This window comes from Periplaneta americana, chromosome 4 (assembly GCF_040183065.1).
Source record: "Periplaneta americana isolate PAMFEO1 chromosome 4, P.americana_PAMFEO1_priV1, whole genome shotgun sequence".
Taxonomy (NCBI): Eukaryota; Metazoa; Arthropoda; class Insecta; order Blattodea; family Blattidae; genus Periplaneta; species Periplaneta americana.
Genome location: NC_091120.1, coordinates 95,597,827 through 95,625,307, shown reverse-complemented (window position 1 = coordinate 95,625,307; position 27,481 = coordinate 95,597,827). Strand labels below are relative to the sequence as shown.

At 34.2% G+C, this 27,481-nt stretch overlaps 1 protein-coding gene across 11 annotated transcripts in view; it reads left to right on the top strand.

The window, feature by feature from the left end:
- Positions 1–27,481, top strand: part of polybromo (protein) — a 159,867-nt gene that overhangs the window by 91,167 nt on the left and 41,219 nt on the right. For all 11 annotated transcript variants that reach the window (XR_011331681.1, XM_069823762.1, XM_069823761.1 and 8 more), the window contains exons 17-26: positions 1,205–1,372; positions 1,704–1,909; positions 6,662–6,841; positions 7,388–7,547; positions 8,473–8,700; positions 14,184–14,360; positions 16,031–16,192; positions 18,998–19,158; positions 25,953–26,125; positions 26,577–26,749. Coding sequence is in view for 10 of the 11 variants with exons in the window: in XM_069823762.1 (XP_069679863.1) it covers positions 1,205–1,372; positions 1,704–1,909; positions 6,662–6,841; positions 7,388–7,547; positions 8,473–8,700; positions 14,184–14,360; positions 16,031–16,192; positions 18,998–19,158; positions 25,953–26,125; positions 26,577–26,749 (1,788 nt within the window). In the remaining variant the exon portion in view is untranslated. The remainder of the gene's footprint in view (positions 1–1,204; positions 1,373–1,703; positions 1,910–6,661; positions 6,842–7,387; positions 7,548–8,472; positions 8,701–14,183; positions 14,361–16,030; positions 16,193–18,997; positions 19,159–25,952; positions 26,126–26,576; positions 26,750–27,481) is intronic.

Here is a 27,481-nt window from a genome sequence, read left to right as displayed (position 1 = left end):
ACAATGTTTCCTGCCTCACTGAACACGAAAAAACTTTTTTCTGTCAAGCACTTCTCCATGATCGTTCAATTTAAATCTAAACGTATCACCGAGTTTACCTCTCAAATTCTCATATCACATAATGGAGTTTTACACTTTTCACAGACCACAGAAAACTGATTTTTTTTCTTTATCAAACTAAACACACAACCGTCATGTACAAACTCAGTACAGAAACTGCAAGCACCTGCAAAAGTACAGCGGTCGAAACAGAAGACTGACCTCTATTGTAATCCGAATTACCAGATTTTAGAAAAAGAAGAAGATAGTTACGCTCTCACTTGCACACAGTGTAGACATGGCTGTTTTATAAGGGATGAGGGGAATGAATCCCAGAAAAGTATGTATTTCATATGCTAGGAAGATGAGCTGACAACAAGGTGGAAGTTTTCTTGGAAAACCATAAAACTTAATAAGGGTTTCGCATTGTGTTTCAACTTTCAATAGAGGTAGACTAGGTCACTGTCCTCATATCTCCATCTCTTTCTGAAGTGTTTGTGCGAAGATTTTCTCTATGCTACCTGCTTTGCAGTTAGAAAATAACAGTACTGTTGTGCTTTTAAGTAAGCAATTTCCTAGAGAGGAATATTGTCGGAATTTTTAGCATGAGTTTGTATTAACAAAATAATAATTAATATCAACTACTACCGATTAATTTTAATTGACTTGATTATTCGATTAAATATTTTGATCGATTAATCTTACAACAGAAATTGATCGATTGATTAAATCCCACAACACTATAATAAACATAACATGTAGTTTAGTGTTTGTGATGTGAAGCCATGCTAAGGATTTATTATCCTCAAAATCCATTGTCACCTTCAGCTTCTCTTGAACCCACAAACCTTAAATCCAGCTATAAGACCACTGAAGACAACATTGTATACTATCAGTTTACTTTACATAGGATAAACGTGTCGGTCACTTCTAAGGTGTCTTGTCTGTAAAGTGTTGAAACATAGGCCTATGTGTGGATTTCAGACTATTATAAATGATCAAAATTGTGGCTGAATGGCTGTTGATATAGAAGTAATGAAATAATTACAGCTTTGTAAATTTTTACTTCTCTACTGGTCTTAAACTTGCACGTATTACACTTTAAAATTAACTGCTTAAAACTACAAATTGGTTGTAATAAACTGTTGCTACTTTATCTTGACAGGAATATCCAGACTATTATGAAGTGATAAAGCGACCGATTGATCTGGAGCGAATCTCACAGAAGCTGAAGACATCACAGTACGAGAGCTTGGATGATATGGTGTCTGATTTTGTGCTCATGTTTGACAATGCCTGCAAATATAATGAACCTGATTCGCAAATATACAAGGTGACTGTGTTGGCCAAACTGGATTTTTTAATAACATTAAAAGGAATGTAATGATTTTTACATCTCTTTATACATTTACATGCATATAAGTTTTTTGTATTATAATATTGTGCCAGTGTATAGTCTTAGGGACTCTTCATAATACAAGTTGATAAGCAAATTACTGAAATTGTCTGTATGATTTGACGATGATTTGTATGTCAAGCTTCATCAGACAGTAGACAGCTGAATATGAAGCATTCTGTGTCGACTTAGTAATTTCAGTATTACATATGTGTATATAGATACATAAGTGAATTAATGTGTATTATTTCGACCATTGGTTGTGCAGGATGCCCTCATGCTTCAGAGAGTGGCTCTTCAAACTAAACTGCAGTTACGTGAAGATGAAGAAGCCGTACCTGACGTAACTGCAGCTGTTCAAGAGCTCCTTACCTCACTCTTCATTTCGATCTATAATCATCAGGATGAAGAGGGTCGCTGTTTCTCTGATTCCATGGCTGAATTGCCTGAGCATGATGAAATCGATGGCACAAAGTGAGTCTGATTGTATTACTCATTTATGGTTAATGATACCGAATCAAACAATTGTGTGATTTTTACATGAAATATAATATTGTATTTTATAAACATGTGAATGAAGGTTCAGTCTGTCACTTACCTATTTTAAGAATGTCATATTTTAACTTTATAAGTAGATCAGTGGTCATCAACTGATTTGCACTGTGCATCTCCCTAGCTCGCTTGCTTGCACTGAACAACCGAGTGCGCGATAACGGAGCAGAGGTGCAGTGATGGTGTCTCTGTACTTTAATAAGCAAGACATTGGACATGATTTGAATAAATGAACATTAACTTTATTATTGCATTAGAATATTTAACATATGCAAACAGAATAAAGTATTAAATAGCGACAGCACAATTATTACATATTATTGGCACAATTTCAATTAAATGTTAATATTCAAATTAATAAAAACCCTGTATAAATTTCTAAATTAAAGACTGATTGGCACTACATACATAAATATGCATTAACTAAACCATGAACATAATGAATGGTACTTTTTTAGGTTTGAAAGGAGATAAATAATTGAAATGAGAAACTATAAATTGTTTATGAAAGAAACAGAGTAAACATAAATATTGCTACCTTTTGTGAAACACGAATAGAAGTTTACTCAACAATGGCAGCGATTTTTCGGGATTTTTTATCCTCTTTTCACCCATTAACTTTTCAATGTTTGGAAACACTATTTCAGTAATGCACAGTCTCAGTTCACTTTTTAAATTGTGATCTGACAGTTGATTTCTGTGTCGAGGTTTGTTCATTTTCATCAAATAAAAAAACTGTTTGCAAATGTATGTTGACCCAAATAAGCATAAGATTCGAGTAGCATGTCTGTGCAATCGTATAAATCGGACAGTGGAAGATTATTATAAAAGCCACACAAACTTTTCTTGGTTGCAAATTTCTCCTTCAATTCCTGATCACATTGTAGAGCCAAGAGTTCCAACGCAATTCGATTGAAGCACGGTCAACCTCCATGGAATATGGAGTCGCGAATATTTCAAAAATACATTCAGGACTTTCTAAATCCTGGAATCTTGAGTGCAATTCTTGATTTAGTTCTCCTAGTATGTTCGCCTATTCTTGTAAGTCTGCAGTCGTTACATAAGTGTGAACTGTCCTTAGTTTTGAGAAGTGCCAGAGGTTCTTATCCTTTAACTAACATTCTCAAAGTAATAATGTAAGTTTAAAGGCCTTGATTCTGTCATATATTTGGGTGTCTATTTGACCTTTACCTTGAAGAGAGAGGTTCAAAACATTCAAATGCTCTGTTAAATTTGTTAGAAATGCTAAGTCACAAGTCCCTTTAACATTATTCTGAGTTCTGGAATAGGTTTATTGAGTTGTTCCATGAATAAAGCTATCTCTTCTCATAGTTAAAAAAAACCGATCCAACAATGTTCCATGGCACCTGACATGTTTGCAGTTTATGAAACCGTCGAGCCACCACTGTCACTCAGAAGACCTCAAAGCTTACTGCTGTGCTGCTCACTCCTGCAATGCACTTGCCCCGAAACATTCCCCACGCACCGATACACTGCAGTTGACGACCAATGAAGTAGACGAACGTTTTTTAAAGGGTGTATACACTATAGCAAACATTTTCTTAAGATATTTTAATCTTTTATTATTAACTTGTATGTTCTTGGATTAAATGCTTTTAGACATGGATTGTTGCATTTTGTACATGTTAACCCTTCTTTCCAAATGGATAACATATCATGTAAATTTTGTTCATTGTATAATGCAATTATTTCGTGTTCTGTGTACAATCGAATTATCAACCCGCATCATGAAACTATAAAACCTGAAGATGCTCGACACTATAGTGAAAACGTTTGTGTACATATAAAGTTAAAATATAACATCCTTAAATTAGATAAGCTACAGACTGAACCTTCATTCACATGTTTATATTATTAGATTTATCGGAACCACAATGTCTTTAAAATTGAATTTTATGTTTGTTATAGCCAATGTTTGAACAGGCAAGTGCAAGGGACTGTATCTCATCCATCCTTTCCATATACTGTTGCTTGTAACTAGAAAGCCCTGAAAAGAGGGAAATAAATTAATGAAAATGGGGTGTAAAAGTCTTCTTCTTTACACTGGGCCAAAAATAATAATTTTTTGTGATGGGGTAAATAAAAAAAGTCGTTTAATCTGAACTAATGCTAAAACAATTATAAAATAATTACATGTAACACAAATTACATAATCTGAGTCACATGCAGAACAAAATACACTCTTAACTGTATTCTACAATCTCTGGAGAAGTATGTCATGAAGTCTATAAAGATATTATTTACATTTGAGGAAATTGGACGTTCACTATCTACATTTAGACGTGGCAACCACAATACCTTCATACAACACTAAAGAAATTAATTATGCTCCATTACAGGAGTCATGATGAAATCTATATAAATATTATTTCCCAAGGAATATAGTACAAAATACTTTTAAATAATGTGGAATTTCGCTGAAAGCATCTTATTTTGTGTATTTCGTGAATGTAGAAAATATTTACTATTACTTACAATACTTTATAAATCAAACGAATAGCGTCCCCCTCCCAACCCCAACGTACAAATCCATTCAGGGTCTTTAATTGTAACAATTACCTTTCAGTAGTATTGTTCAATTGACGTATTTTAACATACATTAAGAAAGAATAATACATCTTGTTAAAAACATAACATATATGTATAGCAACTATTTTAATCTTGTTCGTCAATTATTTATACATTAAACACTTAGAAATATTACATTACCATATTAGTTAGTTTCCAGTGGCTGAATCTTGACTTAATGTCGTCTTCCTTCTTGCTTCCCAGTAGAAGCTTATTTGGTCCTTCGATTTCTGTTTTTCTGTGTTTAGTTTTGTGCATATTAGGAAGTGGGCAGTGTCGATTGTGGAGTTTTCATCTTTTCAGAGTAGACAGCTTTCAGAATTTACTATGTTGATGCGATGCATGTGGTATTCCAGGTAGTCATATCCCATGTAGTCTAAATTTTGCATTGCTTCTGTTTTTGTGACATATTGACTATCGAATTCTGACTTTATTATTTGGTTTAGGCTGTATAATGGTGCTGTTTTCCTGAGTTCGAAAAGTTTTGTTCCTTTTTTGCAAGTTAATCTGCCTTATCATTTTCATACAGCCCTATATATGAGGGTATCCATTGTAGATAATTATTTTCTGTTGTTTCTCTAGGGTTGGAAGAAGTGTTCGACTTTTTGCTATTGTTTTGTTTTTGGGGTTTCTGTATGATGCTATTGCTTCAATTTATGATTATGAGTCGATGAGCATGACTACTTTATTGAATTTTTGGGCTCTGTATATTAAATTTGTTAGTGCGACTTGAATTGCTTTTACTTCTCCATAAAATGCTGTACTGCCTATGCTTATTGTTATGTATTATGCAAATTCTTTACTATAAGTGCCTTCTCCACTATTCTCTTGAGAACTTGATATGGAACCATCTGAATATATCCTCCACCATTTGGGTTCCGGGTATCTTTCATTAATTCTGGATAATGCATATTGTTTTAGTTGTTCGCTGTTCTTGTATTTTTTCTTGCTTATTGGCATGTTAAGGTCCAGATGTGTGTTATAGGTGTGGTATTCTAGAAGATTTATAGGTGGAAGCAGTTTGTCTCGGGGAAGGATATTTTTATTCCTTCTGAATTGCAAGAAGTTAAGGAAGATATTAGCAATTTAAATTACCCCTGACTTTTGAAAATCCTATTTCACGCAATGGATAACAAACATTACATTGCGATGGCTAAAAAGTATAGAATTGTGTCCTTCAGAAAAATAATACACAAATGAAGTTCTATAAAAATTAGTTCCAGCCACCAACATTTCTCAGGTGATAGCACATTTTCCTGTTAATCTGGGGCTGTATTTTAGCACGGATTCGATTCCCACTGGGCTGATTAGCTGGTGGATTTTTTTTTCCCAGGCTTTCCCCAAGTGTAAGGCGAATGTCAGGCTAATCACAGGTGAATCTTTGGTCTCATCTTGCTATCATCAATGCCATCGACATTAAATAACCTCTAGCTGATATAGCGTCGTTAAATAACCAAATACTAAAAATAATTAGTTCAAAGACTTTTGCTAGTACACTTGTACATGTACACATACATACACACACAAATTACTTTATATTTTCCATCTCTTCGTGGAGTTCTGGGAAATGAAAATGCTGGTACTTTTGCTAAGAAGGGTAGTATAGCCATTTACAGACCTTTTTGTTAAATCTACATTTCATTCTGTAAAACGACTCATTATATTAATATACAAAGATATTAATAATCAAAATTTTATATCCAAATTGCAAGGAAAGAAATGGAACATTTTGTATCAGAATCCACATGTGATTCCTGATTTACACGGAAATCTTTTGTAGCAGCATTCATATTAATCACAGGACATGATTGTCTGGCCAAGCATTTGCATAGAATTGGAATATATCAATCTCCAAACTGTTCATTACGTGACTTACAAAAAGAAATGGGTTTAGATCATCTTAAAATCGTATTTCAGTAGTTTATCGTGAAAATATCTATAAAAAATATTGGCGTGCAAGAGTACAAATGGCTTTATTGCCAGTCGTCAGACATTAGACGACAAGAACAATTTATTATATTGTATATAAACACATACTAGGTGGCAGCTTTTTTTTTTCTGATAATAATTTGTTATTTTTGGCAGAATACGAGCATTGTCATTGGATCTCATTAAACGAAGACTTGATCGGGGATTATATCGTCGACTAGATACATTCCAGGAGGACATATTTGCTTGTTTGGAAAGGGCACGTCGACTATCTCGAACAGATTCTCAAGTTTTTGAAGATTCTATTGAGCTTCAATCGTTTTTCATCAGACAGAGGTAAGATATAGAATTTAGGAATGGTGATCACCACAACCACCACCGCCACTTTCGTTATCACCACTTATAGTAAACAATTAAATTACATGCCAGGAACTACATTTTAGATATCAGGAATGCTGAAAACTTGTGTTGTCATGAAACTAAATTTTTATCATAATTCTTTCCTGGATTTCATGCAGTGAGAAAAGCAAGAAAAAATATTCTGTCTTAATCAATTTGAATATTATAAAATATACCATATAAATACAGATACCTGTTAATGTTGTTAAGTTTCTTTAAAACTCTGGATATGTTATACTCGAGTTTCTAGTTTTTTAAGTATTAAAGGTCATGAAAAGGATACCATTATCTGAAATGATATATGACACAAATTTTAATGTAAATACAAAAATTAACGGCAAAAACGTAAGTGGAAAATATGTCAAAAAGAAGTTGAAGATGGCTTAGATAATGTTTAATTTTGAATTTACAATAGTTTTTAACTGTGCAGTACTAAATCTTCACTATAAATCTTTCAACTCAAATAAACCTTGTACTTTTTAGGGATGAATTATGTCGTGGAGGTGACCTTCTGCATTCTCCTGCTTTGAGTTACACCCTTCTTCATTTAGCTGCTGCAGTGGAAGCAACTCGACAACAGAAACTGTTACAGGAACAACCAGAAGAGGAAGCAGAAACGCGTAGTTCGGAGGATTCAATTAGGGTAAAATGTTATAATACAGTAGAGTTTGGATTATAATTAATACATCCCCCCCCCCCCCATCCACAAAATTGCAGTGGTTATTGAAATGGCGATGTGAATTGTTTAAGCCTATGTTATGGCGAGAATTTGATACAAACTTTTTTCTTTTAGGTTATCATCATCATCATCATAATCATCCATCAGTCATCATCATCATCATCATCAATTCTTTCATTTCTATGTGGAAAGTAAGGTTTAACAAAATTTTGCCAGTATATTCTGTTTTGGGTTAAATGTTTATTTGGATTATAAATTTGGATAAAATTGTGTATTACGCGGAATATAACCTTTTAACACTACTTCATTGATTTAATTAAATTAAATATTTTTAAATTTATTAGATTTCGTATAAAACTTTAACAGAAAAGCTTAATAAATGCTGTAAAATTAATAAAAACCGAATTGCATGTTTCAATGGGAATCCCGTTTGTTTACTAACTTTGACATCGAAATGCTTTTAGATGCATTCGTCACAAGGATCATGGACCTTCAGAATGCTACAGAATGATGTGATAACACACAGTAACAAAAACTTTTAACCAAATACAAGATTTATATTACAGTGATTGAAAGGAATAAAATTAAGGTGTGATGAACATAATTTAAAAGTGTAATTTAATTAACAAATACAGCTATTATGCTCACCATTACGAAATGTACTAGTATATGATCCAACAAAAAAGTTGGTTAGTAGAATTTCGATAGTAATCTAATTTAATAATACTAAATAGTGAACAACAGTTAGTAGAAATACTGTAGTAATAATTGAAGCTCTGCATTATGATTAATTATAATTTTCATTGTAGCATACTCTGTTTTTATAAAACTCGAGAATGTTTATATCATACGACTATTTAATAAATGTTTTTCTTATATGCTTTTTCAGGATGCAGGAGGAAGTACAGTTTCTGGTGACTCTATGAGCTTCAATCAGCAGGTATACAGAGTCGGAGACTTTGTTTATGCAGAGCCAAAGGAACGTGGAATGGATGCAAGTATTATAAACATTGAACGTTTATGGACCAATCAAGAAGGGCAGCAAATGATGTATGGAAATTACTTCTACCGTCCAAATGAAACCTATCATGTTACTACACGGCGATTTTTAGAGAAGGTAAATGTTACGTATACCAAGTTTCAAAGTGAAACCAAGTAGTAATAGTTGATGTTAAATCTTCTTTAATTTTTCCAGTGTGTACAAAATATTATGTTCACAGGTAGGAGCTTTATAGCTTTCTTCCTGCAATTTAAAATAAATCAACATTTCATGATTTTCTTGGTTTTGTGATGGAGATCTGATGTTACTAGTAATAAGTCTGGATTTGTACCAGAACCAGAATAATGAATGAAAGTAGGGGGATCTTCTTTTCTCTAGACAAGTTCTGCAGTTGTAGTATTTAGGAGGTCCATGATCATTTTTCCATGTTGGTTTACATTATCGTAGCCCCAAAGTTGGGAGTGGGTGTTAAAGTCATCAATTATGATAGTTTTAGGTTGTATATCAAACAAAGTTAGATCAAGGGGATTATTAGGTGGGTTATAGGCACTGTAGATTTTGAAATGTTGTTGATTTTTCCATACTTCAATTTTTATTAGTTCTAATTTGTCTTGATTATCCATTTCTTTTATGATTTGAAAATTTGTAATTAATTTCTTTGATGTACCTGCGAGAATTCCACTACTGATCTGTCTACCTTTGGGTAACAGTTTCATATTAAAACCTTTAAAATGAAAATATTTTAATTGGTCAGCATTAAGGTTTGCTTCTTGAATAAGGAAGATATCTATATTATTATCTGAGAGTATATTGGCTAGTTCAGTCTTCTTGGCTGATGTTATACCGCCAGCATTCCATTGTAAGATGTTTAGTTTATTCTGTACCATTAAAGTAGTCCCCGCCCGGAGATTCGATTGGGGGACTATTTTACCTCCGGATAATTTTACCTTAATGGTACTCATTTCATATTGGAGTGAAAAATGGCAAGTTGTAGCCGATTTAAGTGAACACCATATTTTAACGTTTTGGTGGCTACTTCATTCACACACAACCCCCAGAATGTCTGGAGGACCACACCTGCTGTTGGTCGACGGGTCCATTGGACATAGCTGGGAGATCTTGTTGATCACCAGCTTTCCCTCCTTAAGCCACTGGAGGACGATTTTAGTGCCATAGCAGGTCAGCACTAGGAACAGAAAAGTAGAAAGAGGAGGAAGGAAAGGGAAATGAACCCCTAGGCCTCGAATGCTCTAATGCTGTCAGGGTCGAAGAAAGTAAGAGTTCAGTCAGAGGACTGGATAGGAAAGAGTAAAGAGGGAATTAGGTATTAGTTAGAGGAAAATTATACCAAATTCAGTCATTAACTCATCAAGCTGACCAGTGCTAATTGATGAGAAGCCCCTCCCTTTAGTTCAGCTTGTAAAATTATGCTTACTAACAGCTGCACCACGGGAAGGTAGGGATGGGACATTGGGTATTTGTCCAGGTTGGTTCCTTAAAGCCTTCAATGGGAAGGATTAATGGCTCTCCCCCCTGTATCCGACAGATACCCTTTTGCAGCCAATATTAAATAATTGAAGACCCTGGATCTGGCCATAGAGTCATCATTGGTTCTATTCATCTCCGCCAAAACCGAAGAAAAGAACCCTACAATAACAAAACAACATGGAACTTTATGAAAGCGAATTGGAAACTATTTACAACAGAACTCTACGAACACCTCAAGGTCAACACACCACTAATGGAAAATACAAACTCAGATAGTTTGAACAAATATTTCTGTGAATCTCTTCTTAAAATTGCAAAAAAGCACATTCCACGAGGCAAACCAAAAAAATACACCCCATTCTGGACAGAAAACCTGAATTTATTGAAACAAGATAGAGATAAAGCAAGAACCAAAGCAGAACATAGCAAAACACCAGAAGATACTCAAGATTGGAGGAAAAAGTCTGCCATTCTTAAAAAAGCAACCATAACAGCAAAAAAGTAATGTTTCAATAAATTTATTGAAAATATTAATTACAGAACCGATAGCGCTAAAACATATAACTTTCTGAAGAATATTTCCAATACACAGGAAAATACTAGCCAACCTATTATTCATAATAACAAAACACTAACAGATAGTAGAGATATAGCAAACGCATTTAATAAACACTACTCAAACTCTCACAGATTACATCCCAATACCAAAAAAAACTGACAAATTTATCAAAAGAGAATTACATAAAAATAATAAAAACAATATTACTAGTACAAAACCTGAAATATTTCATCAAAATTTTACTTCCAAAGAATTAACTCTAGCTTTACAAAATTTAAAAACCAAGAAATCTCCTGGCCCTGATAACATTCATTCCGAATTTTTTAAACATCTGGGGGGAAAAGCCAAGTCTGTACTTTTATCCATTTTCAATTTATCATGGAACACCTCAGTTCCTGCACCTTGGAAAAAAGCAATCATTGTACCAATTCACAAAAAAGGGAAACCTGCTCATGATGTTAATAGTTATCGACCAATAGCACTATTAAGCATAATAGCAAAAACCATGGAGTCCATGATCTCCAACAGATTAACTTGGTATTTAGAATCCCAAAATCTTTTATCACCAAGACAAGCCGGCTTTCAACAACTACACTCTACCAATGAACAAGTCATACGCCTCGGCCAAGAAATAAAAGACAGTTTTATCAAGAAAGAAGATACCTTGGCAATATTTATTGACTTTCAGCTAGCATATGACTCTGTTTGGAGAAATAAATTATTACTAAAACTCCAGAAATTAGGTATCTCCAGCAATATGTTCAGATGGATATCAGAATTCCTTAGTCAACAATTCATTGCCACTAAATTCAATAACTCACTTTCTAGTTACAGACAAACATATCGAGGTCTACCTCAGGGCACTGTCCTCAGCACAACTTTATTCAATATTTATATAAATGACTTACCCTCCCTATTAGAGGAATCAAACATGAAAACAGCACTATTTGCAGATGATATAGTTTTGTGGACTTCCGGATCTTACAGACATAGAGACAAAATTCAAAATTCTGCTCTTAAAGCTCTAAATCAACTACATGAATGGAATACATCAAATTTGATGGCACTCAATTTAAGCAAAAGTAACTACCAAATATTTTCACTTGGTAAAAAAGAAAGAGAATTCAATATCCAATACAATGGCCAACACCTTCCTAGGACTTATGAATCCAAATCTTGGAGTTATTTTCGAAAGTAAGTTAACATGAAGCAACCATTTGAAATACATTTCTGAAAAAGCTCGTAAAAGATTCTCCCTTCTAAAAAGACTAGCAGGAAAGAAATGGGGATGCTCTAGGAATACTTTGAACACTACATACAAAATGTTTATACAGCCAGTGCTGACATACTGCGGAGAAATTTTAATTACTTCACCTTTCATAAACGAAATAGAATATGTTCAAAACAACTCCAATAGATTCTATGACATTCCTCACTAATATTAAGGGGAATTGGACGTTATCGCATGCAAAGTAATGGTAAAAATAGCCTATCTTTAAGCAGTCATAAATGTAATACTATTTATCACAGCTATTTCATTTTTTTAGTGATATATGTATACACATTAAATTTTAAAATGAAAAAAGAATGGTTAATCTAGTTTAAATCTTACCCTTAAATTAATTTTTTAATTTAAACATATGTTTTATATAACTTCACTACATACCTGTGATTAGGTACACTCTATTCACTTATCATAGCACACATTGAATTAAAATTTTGGCCACTTACTGCTAATAGATACTAAAACATACCCTACTAAAATTATTAAAATATCTGTAGTGTTATGGGCATAGGGCTTATACTAATCTTCAATTTTTTTTTTAATTTATTGATGGTGATGATTACTATAAGCCCTATGCCCATAATATTACAGATATATGAATAATTTTAGTTGGATATGTTTTAGTATCTATTAGCAGTAAGTGGTCAAATTTTCAATTCAGTATGTGCTATAATAAGTGAATAAAGTGCACCTAATCACAGACATGTAGTGAATTTATAAAAAAAAAATTGTGCTTAATTAAAAAAATTAATTTAAGGATACAGATTTACTCTAGAGTCACCATTCTTTTTCATTTTAAAGCTTAATATGTATACACACATAGCTAACAAAAATGAAAGACCACTGATAAATAGTAGACTATTATATTTATGACTGCTAGAAGATAGGCTATTTTTACCATTATTTTGCATGCGATAATGACCAACTCCCCTTAATAGCATCAAAATGACAATAGAAGAAAAAGCACTGATTCAATATGAAAAACTTATTAGATTACCAGGAAACAATTGGCATTCATACAGTCCTCTCTGTAGATTGAAAACTCAAAGTTTCATATCCATTGTTCAAGAATTAAAACAGAAAATCAATATCCCGAATTTAAAAGAAAACCTACAAATTAAACCAAACCTTTAAACTCTATTAAATATGGAATATAATCTAAATTTAACAGAAGAAATACTGAAATCAGAAGTAAACACTGAAATACTAAAACAATTGTCTTTAGAGACAATTAATATTAGATACCCTCCACAAAACTGGCTTCATTTATACACTGACGGATCCTTGATCTCCAGAGAACAAGGTGCCGGTGCAGGTGTTACGTGCTGTCTCTTCTCACTTTATAGATCTCTTGGGTATGGAACAACAAGTTTTGATGGAGAAATCATTGCAATAAGTGAAAGTCTCAGGAATCTTCTATGCCAAATCAGTAAATTTAAAAATGCAGTTATATTGTCAGACTCCAAAGCTGCTATTCTATCAATAGTCTCTAAACACACACCTTCATCTCAAACAGAAGAAATAACTAAAATGCTTTCTCAATTAATATCACTCAATAAAAGAATTGTATTCCAATGGATACCATCCCACTGTGGAATCCTAGGAAACGAGAATGCGGATGCTTTAGCAAAGAAGGGCAGCACTGCTACTTACAGACCTGTTACTAAATCTACATATTACTCTGTGAAAAGATTTATTAAATCTACATACTTAGACTTCAACAAACAAAATTTGATAACACAATCCCATGGGAAAAAATGGAACTCTCTGCATCAAAATCCACAGTTAATTCCCGATTTACCACGAAAATCGTCTGTAGCTGCATTTAGATTGGCAACAGGCCATGATTGTTTGGCCAAACATCTGCATAGAATTGGAATATATCAGTCCCCTAACTGTCCATTGTGCAACTCAAACCAAGAAATGTATTCGGAACACCTCAAAATCTGTGCTTCAGTGGCTGGTCATGATAATATCTTTGAAAAATATTGGAGTGCAAGAGGTCAAATGACTTTATTGTCAAATGCCTGGCATTAGAAAACAACAACAACAACAACATTTCATGATTTGATTTTCTGCTAATAAAATTTGTAAAAGTTTATGCTGTCATTATTTGCCAATTTTTTAAGAAATTCCTAGTTTTTTTTACCATCCACTACAAGTAAAGTGATATCTTATACTTACAAAGTATATATGATGTACATTTATGAAATTTTAATCTTATTTGTGTGTAAAATTAAATATTGCTTCTCTTTTTGCCTGCTATAGGAAGTGTTTAAGAGTGATGTGCACACAGCAATGCCCCTTGATCAAGTACAAGGACTTTGTTGTGTTTTAAGTGTGAAGGATTATTTCCGCTCCAAACCTGAAGGCTTTGCTGACAAAGATGTGTATGTTTGTGAGTCAAGGTACTCTACAAAAGCACGTGCTTTCAAGAAAATTAAGGTAAGATTTTTTAAGTATTTCCAAATACTAACTGGTTCCTTCAAGAAGGGGAAGGAGAGATTTTTTATTTAATTAAATTTTGAGTTGTTGAATAATTTTAATCTTCTTCATCTACACTCGTATTCCTGTTTGTGGAGTCGAGTATGAGATAGCATCCTCCATCTGTCATGGTCCTCCCAGCTCTTCTCTTCCACTACTTCTTGTCACTGTTTCCCTCTTTTTTTCGACGTCCATCTTAATTTGATCTTCCCATCTTGTTCTATGTCTTCCAACAGGTTTTTTCTTCCCCCTTTTACTTAAGTTTCAGTGCCTTCTTTAGTAATATCTCTTCACCTATCCTCATAACATGTTCAAATCATCTAATTATGTTTTCCACACAGTTTTTATGTTTATGTAGTTATGTTCGGGCTGTCAGTTTTGCCACATTAGGGAGTTCGCATGAACTTTCGTTTTCAGTGAATATTCGAACCTAAAATTAGTGTATTATTTGTGTTGTGTGATGTGTTTTAATAATGAAAATCCATACAATTTTTATGTTTATTTAGTTATGTTCAGGCCGTTAGTGTTGCCGCATTAGGAAGTTCACACGAACTAATTTTCAGTGAATATTCGAATCTAGAATTAGTCTATTATTTGTGTTGTATGATTTATTTTAATAAGGAAAATCCATACAGTTTTTATATTTATTCAGTTACGAGCAAGTGATAGAGAAATAAGCTTTGCATGACTGCAGTTTCAACATTTGGCACCATGAAATACAAACTTTTTTTTTTTTTGTATATACCGATATTTATTCAATTACCCGGTCAAGAGGTCAAATGACTTTATTGTCAAATGCCTGGCATTAGAAAACAACAACAACATTCAATTACCTGGCAAAATCTCGTATCTGGAACTAGCTTGGTCCCTTTGGTGCCAGTTAAGAGGGATTCTACTGTATTGTATATTCATGACACATTCAATCAAAAGATCGCCCTTCATTTACGTAATTTTAATTTAATGTTACTTTATTTAATATTTCAGTAACAATATGGGCGCTTTTATAATGGAAGAAGAGGTGATTGGATGACATCAATAAAAGACAATTGATTGTAGAATAGACCATTATAATATCATACATGCCGTATTTCTTTCTAATTTTTATTGTTTTCAGTAATTTAACGTCCATCTCTCCAATTTTAATGTAGCTTATGTTCTTCTCCTAGTTATGGAGGTTAAATGTGCAAATTTTGGCAAATATCTGTCAAAGCCTGTAGTTTTGTATAGAGTACATACATAGCCACATTGACTTTTATATATAAGATTATTATTATTATTATTATTATTATTATTATTATTATTATTATTCATGTTGCTTTATTTGTGGCAAATATTGTACAAGAGCATAAAGTGAGGAAGTATCTGTGAACTTCGAGAGAGTGAGAATGAACTTTGAGATATGAGAATGCTTCGAGTTTTCACAACTCAATTTTGTCACAGTGATATTTCTGTATGTAAACATACATCTTTCATGTGTAAATTGCAGTTAGTCTTCTAACATGCCATTAATTATACAATCTAATAAATACATAAATCATAATATGTAAAATTAGTTAACAGAAAATATTTTGGCCTATTATATTAGATGAATTTCTAAAGCCATAGACTTATAAATTATTTGACATTTGCAGTCATGGCCATCCAATATGTCACAGCATCTGACACTCATTCCAAGAGAAGAAGTGCTAGAACCAAAGCGTATTATGTCAGTATTCCGAGAACGAGTAGAAAAACACAAGGAGGAGATAGCAGAACTGGAAGAAAGAGAGAAACTCGTAGAAAAGGAAAAGCCGGTAAGTACCTGAGACATACATCTTCTTTGAATATTACTCATTTTAATTATTTTCCGACAGTCTTCTTTGTTTTTCTATAATTAATTACAATAAGAAATGTTATTATATACACAGTCTCTGACATAAATCACTGTAATACAAAATCTTACGACAGTGTTATCACTACCCTCAATATTAATTTGCCTTCTTCTTACTTCCCTAATCAGGAGGTTTGGGAAGTAAGAAGAATACAAATTAATATTGTGGCACCCGTCTGGAGCGTTTTGGAAAATCCTGGTTACCTCGGGAGTATGCGTGCGCATCCAGCGAGAGGAAAGGCACGGGGAAACTGAACTCGAACTTTGGTAGGCGCTGTGGTGCAGCGCCGAGCAAGAGTAAAGAAGGAAAGAAGCTTCTGGAGCCCTACTGTTGTGGGTTCCAGAGCTTCACGATGCAGAACATTCTAGACGATCGTGGTAAATAAATAACACCGTGAGTTGCCGACAAAAGTCAGTCAATTGCGAGAGAGTGAGTTAGTTAGTCTTCAGTCAGCCTTCAAGTCTTGGAGCAAGGTGAACCTGAGTTTGATGTACAGTGAACTTGAGTGAGTCCGTAACTGTGGCAGTATCTAGGCGAGTGCAATGTACCCGGAGGTCTTGGGTTCTACGTGCAAGGAACCGCATCTGGAGGGCGGGGTTCGACGTGCAAAGAACCACATCTGAATGGCTTGGGTTCGAAGTGCAGGGAACCGCGTCTGGTAGGCGTGGGTTTGATGTGTAGTGAACTGTATCTGGAAGGCTTGGGTTCGAAGTGCAGTGAACTATCTGGAAGGGTTGGGTTCGACGTACAGTGAAATTGAGTGAGCTAGAAGAATTAGCCAAGGCAAACGAACTGTGAACTGAGAACTGATAGTTTTGTTCTGGACATAGTGCTTGTGAACATTAGTTGGAATTAGGTGTACATTGTTGTTCTTCTCAATAATACCCTTGTATTGTCATTGTCGCTGTGTGGAGTGCAATAACGACTACTGTGTTGCTGTGTTGAGTGGAATACCCATTGTTGTAGGATGAATCATTAAGAATAAAAGTCACATTGATGACAGGTGTGGTGGTTAAAAGTAGAAATAAAAGTTACAATATTGAGGGTAACGATAACACTATCGTAAGATTCTGTATATATTGTAGAACCCCTTTTTAAGGAATTTCTGAGAGATTACTTCTTTTTCTTCTTAAACGGGGGTTTATATAAAATGAGAAGGAAATGCTAAAAAACTAGTACTAATATGTGTGTTATATACCAAAGATTATAATAATTTAATTAAGCTTATAATTATTATTTACAATACATTTCATTATAATACTTTCTAACTCTTCTAATGGTTAGGTACAAATGTTTTTCTGTCTGGTTGAATCTAAACTACACTGAAACTTGGCATTGAAAATTTCTTCTTTCTTCTTCATTATCCCCAATAATTAATAGTTAATTTCTTCCATTATAACGATGCATAAACTAACAACAAAAACATGGAAACAGGATCTACACAACTCGCTAGAACAAAGCAACCACTCTGTGAAAGCAACACAAAACAAGACCATAAAGAAAAATTAAAAATAATGCCGCTGTGTGGCATTGCATTACTATCAATTGAGATGTGCTATTAAATATGCAGGTACTATTGGTTATTGGAAGTTGATATTTCGGGCTTCATTATCAGAAAATCCACTTGAAAAGTACCATACATACATACATACATACGTGTTCTGCCCATGGGCAGTCTTTCACTGCAAATCCAGCATTCTCCAATCTTTCCTATTTTCTGCTTTCCTCTTAGTCTCTGCATATGATCCACATATCTTAATGTCGTCTATCGTCTGATATCTTCTTCTGCCCTGAACTCTTCTCCCATTCACCATTCCTTCCAGTGCATCCTTCAGTAGGCAGTTTGTTCTCAGCCAGTGACCCAACCAATTCCTTTTCCTCTTTCTGTTCAGTTTGAGCATCATTATTTCTTCACCCACTCTTTCCATCACCGTTTCATTTCTTATTCTGTCTGTCCATTTCACATGCTCCATTCTTCTCCATATCCATATTTCAAATGTTTTTACTGTATTCATTTCTCTTCATTTTGTCGTAATGTTCATGTCCATGTTTGCAGTTTTTCTTGGGAAGGATAAATGCGGTAGCTTCCAGTTGCTTTCTGCACACCACTCTCTCTTTCGCATCTTAGTAGATCCTAGGAGGTGAGGAGAGTGGATTTGACTAATTGGGCCCTTCAGACTTCACCAAAATTCACCGCAAGGTTAAATATCAGTCCTATCAGAGTTTTTGACCCGATCAGAGACTGGGAAATCCCAATTAGCCTTTGCCCCCATACTTTTGCCTTTGTACCGTATTCTTTAAAAGTGGAAATTAATTACATTATTCTTCAAGTAATTTGGCTGGGACTTAAGAGATTATCCCTTAAAAACGGGAATGTTAAAATGGGATTTTATTGTGTATATATATTGTGGACAAAGATTATACTCGAACTTACGACTTATAAATAAAACAAAATATCTTAAATTGAAAAATAAAATCTTGGAACATTTACGTGTAACTTGCTGATACATGTGAGTTATATTTAAATTTGTTATTAAATATTAATATTATTGAGGAATCATGTATTTGTCCGTATGCATTTTATAATGTTCTTCTAATAAACTGTTTCATTTCTTTATTCTATTAATAAATTTAAACCATACACTTATACTTCATCATGGCATTTTAGTAATGCATGTGACTTACACACGAACGTTATTGCTTACCATAATTTCTTTAATTTTACAGAATGTGGAAGTGGTAAATGGTCAGACGGCAGATGGTTGTACATATTATGAACAATTTAATGCCCCGGCTGGTGTTGTCCGTACTGGTGATTGTGTGTATGTGCGCACAGATATAGGCCGTCAACTTATTGCTCAAGTGGATACTATATGGACCAATAAACAGTAAGTAATAATAGATTGTTGTAAACAAACTTAGTGTAATTTTGTCGGGTTTTGAGCTGTTACACATGTGTTTATGACAGTTGAGGGATCAGAAGAATAAACAGTATAGGATATGATTCAACTGTGAGAGCTGTAGAACATTTATGTAGCCAACAATATATCGTAAGTACGTGCTTTATTTGTCCTCTGCCCATCACACAGTCTCACCAGCGAATAGGGATTATAAAGAATGGACACTTCGCGTCGGTACCTTTGATGTAGCTGGACCAATTTCAATGACCTTCAAGCGAGCTAGAGCGTCAGATTCTGCTTTCTCCCTAGAGTTGGCGCTGACATCACACCAGCTAGCAGTCGACACAGCGGAAATATAACACATACAATTAATACATCTAGGTACATTATGTACTCAAATAAAATAAATTGGATCCATAAAATAATAAATCCTTCATTAACTGTAATGTGTAGACTCTAGAGTTCCTTTATAATGAGAGTTCAGACGTTGACCCCAACAACAATTAAAATATGTAATGATTTGATAGCGCTGAAAATGGAAAAACAAAACTCTTACGAGAAGTAAAACCATATATCTATATTATATTATATACAAATATTAAACGAATTCGATACTTAATTTTATAATGTATTATATTATTTTATAATATAATTTATGATATCTGAAATATAAAATATTATTATTACAACTAGTTTGTCACTGAGAAATAAGGAAAAGCTGTTAACTTGAATTTATTTGAAGCAAAGCGTTACTGGATTATGCGATAAGGTAGGCGATGTTTGGATCCTGTGTCTTAATTCTATTCTCAATTATTATCTTAGCGTATGCTCGATTACACTACCTCTAGCGCTTGAAAGTGGAACTAGCCGCTGGCGCACAGAGAAACAAAACACAGGAAAATTCGCTCAGTGTCCATTCTTTATAATCCCTATTTGCTGGTCTCACTGTCAAAATTTAATAATAATTGATAATAACTGATGCAATGATTCTCAGCTTTTTTAACAGTAACAATCTTACATAAAATTTAGGTACTCTGTTCGAAATTACAAATAGGTCAGTACTAAGATTTTTAGAAATATGTTGTTTAATGCCTGGCATCTGGCAATGAAGCCATTAGGACTCTTGCTTTCAAGTACTTTTGAATTAGGTCTTTCTCTCCAGACAGTGTGCTGCAGCTTTTTAGAAATATTACATCTTCCATTACCTACAATTTTTGGAACTATTGTTATATTAAAAATATAATTACCATTATATTATCATTTTAATATTCAAGTATTAAGGTACGGTCATATGTCGCTACTTTTGCTGCGCAACTTTTGTACTGCAGCTGCAAAAGTTAAGTGTCGTGTTCACACATAAGCCAAAAGTAGCATCCTTCATGCTACTTTTCATGCTGCACAACCTGAGTGCAGCAAAAGTTGCAATTGGAGATTGCGAGTCTGTTCACACACAAGGCGCTACTTTTGCAGCTGCAGCCTTGCTGCACATTTCCAGCTCCGTATTGACTTCTCAGTATACATTTTATGGTTATGTTCGCATTATTATTAAACTCGTGCAATAAAGGTAAAGGTAAAGGTATCCCTGTCACATGCCATGAAGACACTTGGGGGGGGGGGGGGGGGGCATGGAGGTAGAGCCCCATGCTTTCCATGACCTCGGCACTAGAATGAGGTGGTGTGGTTGGCACCACGCTCTGATCGCTTTTTACCCCCGGGAAAGACCCGGTACTCAATTTTATAGGAGGCTGAGTGAACCTGGGGGGCGTTCTGAAAGTTTGGCAACGAGAATAATCCCGTCACCACTCGGGATCGAACCCCGGACCTTCCAGTTCATAGCCAGCTGCTCTACCAACTGAGCTGCCCGGCCGCCATTAAACTCACGCAATAGCTTACTTATCTAATATTTGCTTTTCTGTCCTAACTAGTATTCAGAAATTAACATTATTTTTAGTATAAAGCTATTAAAACGCCCATATACTTAAATGGTAACCAATAGGATATTCACGGAATCAGTGTTGGCAACCCTCCTGTTTGAAACTACACTACGGAATATTAAAAAAATGAATTATATCGTCAGCAAATATACTCAGACTGTGTTGTACATTTAGTAATTGTTACAAATAATTTATTTTTATCACATCTAACATTAAAATATATCCAAACAATAAAAGTATCATTGGCACATTTGGGTGGCAACACTGGTCGCAACTGCAACAAAAGTTTCAACAAAACCGATATCAAAAATGCTGCGGCTGCAACTCTGAGAATCCTGTCCACACGTCGCTACTTCTAAGCTGTACACAGCATGAAAAAGTAGTGGGCAGCAGGTTCGGCAGCCACTACTTTTCAGGTTGCACCATTGTTCACACGTCACAGTACGAGAGTTGCGCTTTTTTTTTGTACTGCAGCGCTGTAAAAGTAGCGACGTGTGACCGTACCTTTAGTTGGAATATAAAGACACAAATTCACTGGTTGGCATCAATTTTCTCCCTGCTGAAATTTTTGGTAATCTTTATAAATTCAGCAATGCTTACTATGGATATGATGATACAATTCTCATATCACCCACACTTTTTGAGAGAGAGAATGTTTTATCTTTATATTTAAAATATGTTTAAATCGATATATAGAAAGTGAGTATATAGATTCTGAAGAACAAAATCGCTTTAGGACTGGGAGATCATGGATTGATGGCATATTCACGTTGAAATGGCTGATGGATAAAAGAATAGAGCAAGGTAGAGATGTTCATTTTACTTTTACAGACTTGCAGAAAGCATATGATACTGTACCCTTAGGAAACTTTGAGTAGCTGTGGAAAAAATGAACATAAAGAAAACCTATATAAGAGCTGCCAAGAAATAATATTATGGATGTAACAGTGTTGTTGAGTCAGAAAGTCAAATGTCAGAAGAATTTGAAGTTACAAAAGGGTTACATCAAGGTCGCTCACTCGCTCCAACTCTTTTCAAGATTTATCTCAAAGCAGTATTGAAACAGTGGAAGAGGAAATGTAGACAGATGAGTATACCAGTAGGAGAAGATATTATGTTGTATAGCTTACATTTTGCTGACGATCAAGTGCTGATAGCGGCAGATGGTGATGATTCCATTTACATGTTCTGTAAATTGGATGAGGAATATAAGAAAGGGGGGATTATCAATTAATCTCAGGAAAACCGAATACATGATTGTGGGCAGTATTAGGGAGGATAATTTAGACACTGGTGATGGACAAATAAGAAACTCTGAATCGTTTAAATATTTAGGAGTTACCCTCAATAATCAGGCCAAAAGTGACGAGGATATAAATAATAAAATTGGTCTAGAAAACCAGGCGATAAGACAATTAAACTCACTTCTATGGAATGACAAGATAACAAGGAAAACTAAGATAAGTCTATATAAAATAATAATTGAAAATGTATGTATCTATGAATCTGAAAGTTGGGAAATTAAAGATTGAATGAAGAAGAAATTATTGGTCCTTGAAATGGACTTTTGGCGTCGTAGCTGCCAAATTTCGAAGCTGGGCCATATTAGGAACCAGGATATCCGTAATAAAATGCAGGTATCAGGAGATATTTTGCAGACAATGGAAGCAAAGTTTATCATGGTATGGACATCTTTAAAGAACATCTGCTGATCGATGGCCTAGCAAGGTCTTTAATTGGATTCCACCTGAAAAGAAGAGATGCAGAAGACCATTGAAACAATGAAACAAGGAGGTTCAGGATGATATGGTCACTAGGGGTTTACAAATAGATGACTGGCATAACTGGAGTACCTGGAAGTTGAGAAGTGGGAGATGGCGACAGTCATAAAATTACTCACACTACTACTACTGCAACTGCTACCGCTCCCATCGCCACCACCGCTTAAATCGATATAATATATACATTTTTACTTGAGTTAAATTTAAAGTTAAATGTTTAGATGAATGTACTTTACACTTCTTATCATGTAATATCATTAGAATATTATATTTATTTTTTTCCTTTCATTAGTAAAGTTATTTTGGTATTGAAATAATATTTTAAAATATGGGTGCAAACGAGAATTGTTGCAAGAGACTGCTTTGCCTGACAGGACTGCAGTGAAGTATAAATTAATTTGAAAGCCTTTTTCTTTTTACCACGAAGTGATTCCTAAAGATTATCTCAGGAGATCTGACTTTAAGACCACAAAGAAAGTCTCTATCACAATGACAGTATTAAGAAGAGCATACCATCTTCATTTGAAGTGTAAGGTTGGTGATCATAATAAAGTGTGGTTTCCAAAAGATTATTGCAGTTCATGTTCGAGAACACTAACTGACTAGTTCAGAGTAGAGATGGGTAAAAATAACTGGAACAGTTTTTTGAAACAGTTTCGTGAAATAACCTGTTCCAAAAAGTGTTACACCCTATTCCAGTGATCACTTCAACTTCCCACACGTTTCCAAGAGATAAACAGTTTCTCTTCTTCACTGTCTGCAAAGGCCACGTTTAGCACAATCATCGAAAGTAGATATAATATAGATTTTCCACATGGCCTTCATGCAACAGTATGTAGGACCATGCAATTTACTTGTACGAATCAAATTCCCTAATAAATCTGATAATAATTATTATCTGCCCATTGATGGAGAATATGTTTATAGTGCCCTGACATAATGTTAATTAATACTATACCGCAAAAAATACTATTGGATAATGTCTTATCGTTATTAAAGTCTCCTAGAGTTATATGCATTATTTTAACGAAACTCAGTTTATTTTTAATTGTAGTTATTTACTGTACTCTTTAACAGTAACTTTCGTCGTCATAATTCACTGAACAGCTGATCTAAGACGATTCAAGGGCTTTGAAACATGTTCCTGAAACAGATAAGTAGTTGGAACAGTTGACACTTATGTTTTAAACATATTCTTATGAAACTTTCTTTGAAACTGTTATTTTGGAACAGTTTCGTTCATGAAACAGTTACAGTCGAAACTGTTTCTTAAAGAGAACAATTTATCCCATCTCTAGTTCAAAGTACACATGAAGCTATGCCTTTTGCTGTCCCATGGTATGGCGGGAACCTTGCAGTCATGTGACTGACTGCTGCTTTTGTTTAACGAAAATCAATGGTTTCTCTGCAAAATCAAAACAAAATAATTTATCTGGACCTATCTCCTGTGCGGAGACCTGTCCCTCATGATGAATCAATGTCTGCCAGAACTGTCACAAGAATATGATATGAAATCTGAACCAGAATCTCGAGAAATTTCACCTGAAACTGGACCAAGTTCATCTCCAAGAGATATGAAGATTTTTCAGTACCTGGTATGAAACAGTCATATTTAAGAACCCAGTCTGAGTTAAATTACTTAAGCTTAATTCGAGACTTGGATTTTCCCAAACCAAAGGCACTGTTGCTTGGATCGAGATTCCAACAGTGGAATCTACTGGAAAAAGATGTGAAAGTCTCATTAAATAGAAAGAGACAATCTGGCATTATTAACTGTTTTTCAGTGGATGGGGATTTAGTTCATTACAATGATATCCATAGCCTGATTGAGAAAATTCATATTGACTATACTCCTGAAGAGTGAAGGCCTTTCATTGACTCATTGAAAGTTAGTCTCAAGGCAGTTTTACTTCATACAGATTCTTAAGTGTCCCTTACTTATGCAGCACAGATGAAAGAAACATATCAAAAGAATGAAAGATTGCTTAATAAAATAAAATTTGAAGAACTCCAGTGGAATTCATATGCTAATCTGAAAGTAGTAGCAGTGTTTACTGGATGCAAGGAGGTTACACAAAATATTATTGTCTCTTCTTTTTTCATTTGATAGCAGTGCAAAGGATTCACACAATCATGTAAAAGAATGGCCACTCCAAGCTGAAATAGTTCCAGGAGAGAAGAATGTGGTACATCACATTTAATCATTTACACAAAAGTCTTCTTACCTCCATTGCATATAAAATTAGACTTAATAAAACTATTTGTGAAAGAAATGAGTAAAGATAGTGATTTGCCTATCTCAAGCAAAAAATCCCCATGCATCAACGAAGCCATGATAAAAGAAAACATATTTGCTGGTCCTCATATAAATCAACATTTTCGGGATCCTGAGTTCAGACACAAACTGAACACATTAAAGAAAAGAGCTTGGGATGCCTTTGAAAACATTTGCAGAAAGTTCCTTGAAATAAAATCACAAAACTGCAGAGATCATAGAGGAGTTAGTTTCTTCATATCATGCCATGGGATGCAATATGTCTTTGAAGCTTCATTTCTTGCAGTCATTTGGATTTCTTTCCTTATAATATGGAAGCTGTCTCTGACGAATATGGAGAAAGATTCCATCAAGATATTTCACGAATGGAGGAGAGATACAGTGGCAAAAGGAATAAAATTTTCTTGGCTGATTTCTGCTGGACACAGGTGCGACACACCTCATTTGAGCAATACAAGAGGAAGAGAACGACAAAGTAGGCTTTACAGCATGTTTTTCAATTTTTAAGTTTCATATGAGATCATATTTTCATATTTCATAAGTACCATATTCACTTTGAAAATATAGTTTGCCTATTTATGCACCGAACACCCAAATTACTTTAAACTCTTCTCTCCAAAAATTGGTGGATGTAATGGAAAAATTTTTCTAACAGATTCGAACTCAGCACACCTAAACCTATAAAGATCACCACTCATTTTGCAAGGGAGGAAAAAAAATCCCCCCCCCCCCCCGAAGTGTTATTTTTAATATAATGCAATTCTTCTCATAATATATTCCCACACTGTGTAGGGGTATGTGCTTCTTCCGTGGACCATGGCTTGTGACTCCTCCTGAGATTCCTCATGCACCAACAAGACTTTTCTATAAGCAAGAAGTGTTTCTGAGCACGCTTGAGGATGCGAACACTCTTGACAGCATTGTTGGCAAATGTGCTGTGCTTGAGCATGGTGAATACATCTCTTGTAAGTGTTGTGTTCATTTTTATATTGAGAAGAGTTTTCTCCTCTTCCTTACTTTATGAATACGTAAAAATGTATTTAATAAAATTACTGTTCTTTGTGGTGTAATTCCCAAAAATGATAAATGAAAGGAAGTGCAACTGAAGTTTCTGGATTTAAAATTAAATAAAGACATTCATATTAATCAGTATGGAGGTATTAAAGTGACACGCTTCGTAAGAAGCATGTGTATACATATATTTATTTCTCTTTATTTTTGTTAATATAGTTGCATGCCTTATTTACATATTTTTTTACAAAGAAATTCTGTGATGTTGAAATGTAGGCTAGTAGAAATTAATTTTGAGACTTTTAAAAATTATATAAAGTCTGTTACAGGACATAGTATTTTATAGGTAATTAAGTTTATTATGGATTAGTTACATAATAATTCTCTCTTAAATATACATTACAGGTCGACCAACAGAAATCCCTGAACAAGATGTGTTTGTTTGTGAGTCAGTATATGATGAAGCAAGGCGTCAAGTAAAGAAACTTCCTCGAGAAGGCCTAAAAAAATACAGCCATAGTAATGTAGTTACTGAAGATGAGATCTACTTCTTCCGTAGATTAATTAACCCACCTAAGGTTTGTGTTTTCTCAATAAGTATAAAGTTAATTTTCCCTTCCAAACTTACAAAGACAGATACAAATGTTAAAAACAAAATTAAGAACTAGGACAACGAAAAATAAATATTTATAACAGAAAACTGCCTGTGTTTTGGTTATTTTGATTCTGGGACTTCATTGCTTAATACTTTATTTTTTCTGCAGATTTATTATAAACTAAATTTTAAGAATAGTCCTAGAGCTGTTCTATTCTTTCTTCAGGTGTTTAAATATCTATTATGTACTGTAGACATGTAGACTGAAAGAATATCATATTTTGACAGTATCAGTGATAAACTTCTTTCATATGCATGCTCTATATTACAGTAGAATCTTTTTAGTACGATTTTCTAGGGACAAAAATATTTGAACGTCGTATACAGGAAAATGTACTACTGAAAAACTTTTTTTTTTCTCATCTGTGTAAAAAACATAATTTGAGCTGTACTTTTCTATAATGGATAGAAGTGTCGTATTATTTCACGATTCATCAGTGTCAGTATTCACACTTGCAACTTCACCTCGGAAACATCTATACATTAGACTGTGATGGTTCTTGAACCTTTCAGTTCAACTGTTTGAAGCTTATTTTTTTTCCTTGAAATTATTCGATTCTAGTATTGTACACAAGAAAGGGGGCATCAGTTCGAAGCTCTTCTATAATGCACAAGTTGTGAACCATCATTGTTATTTTACAATGCAACTCAGTCA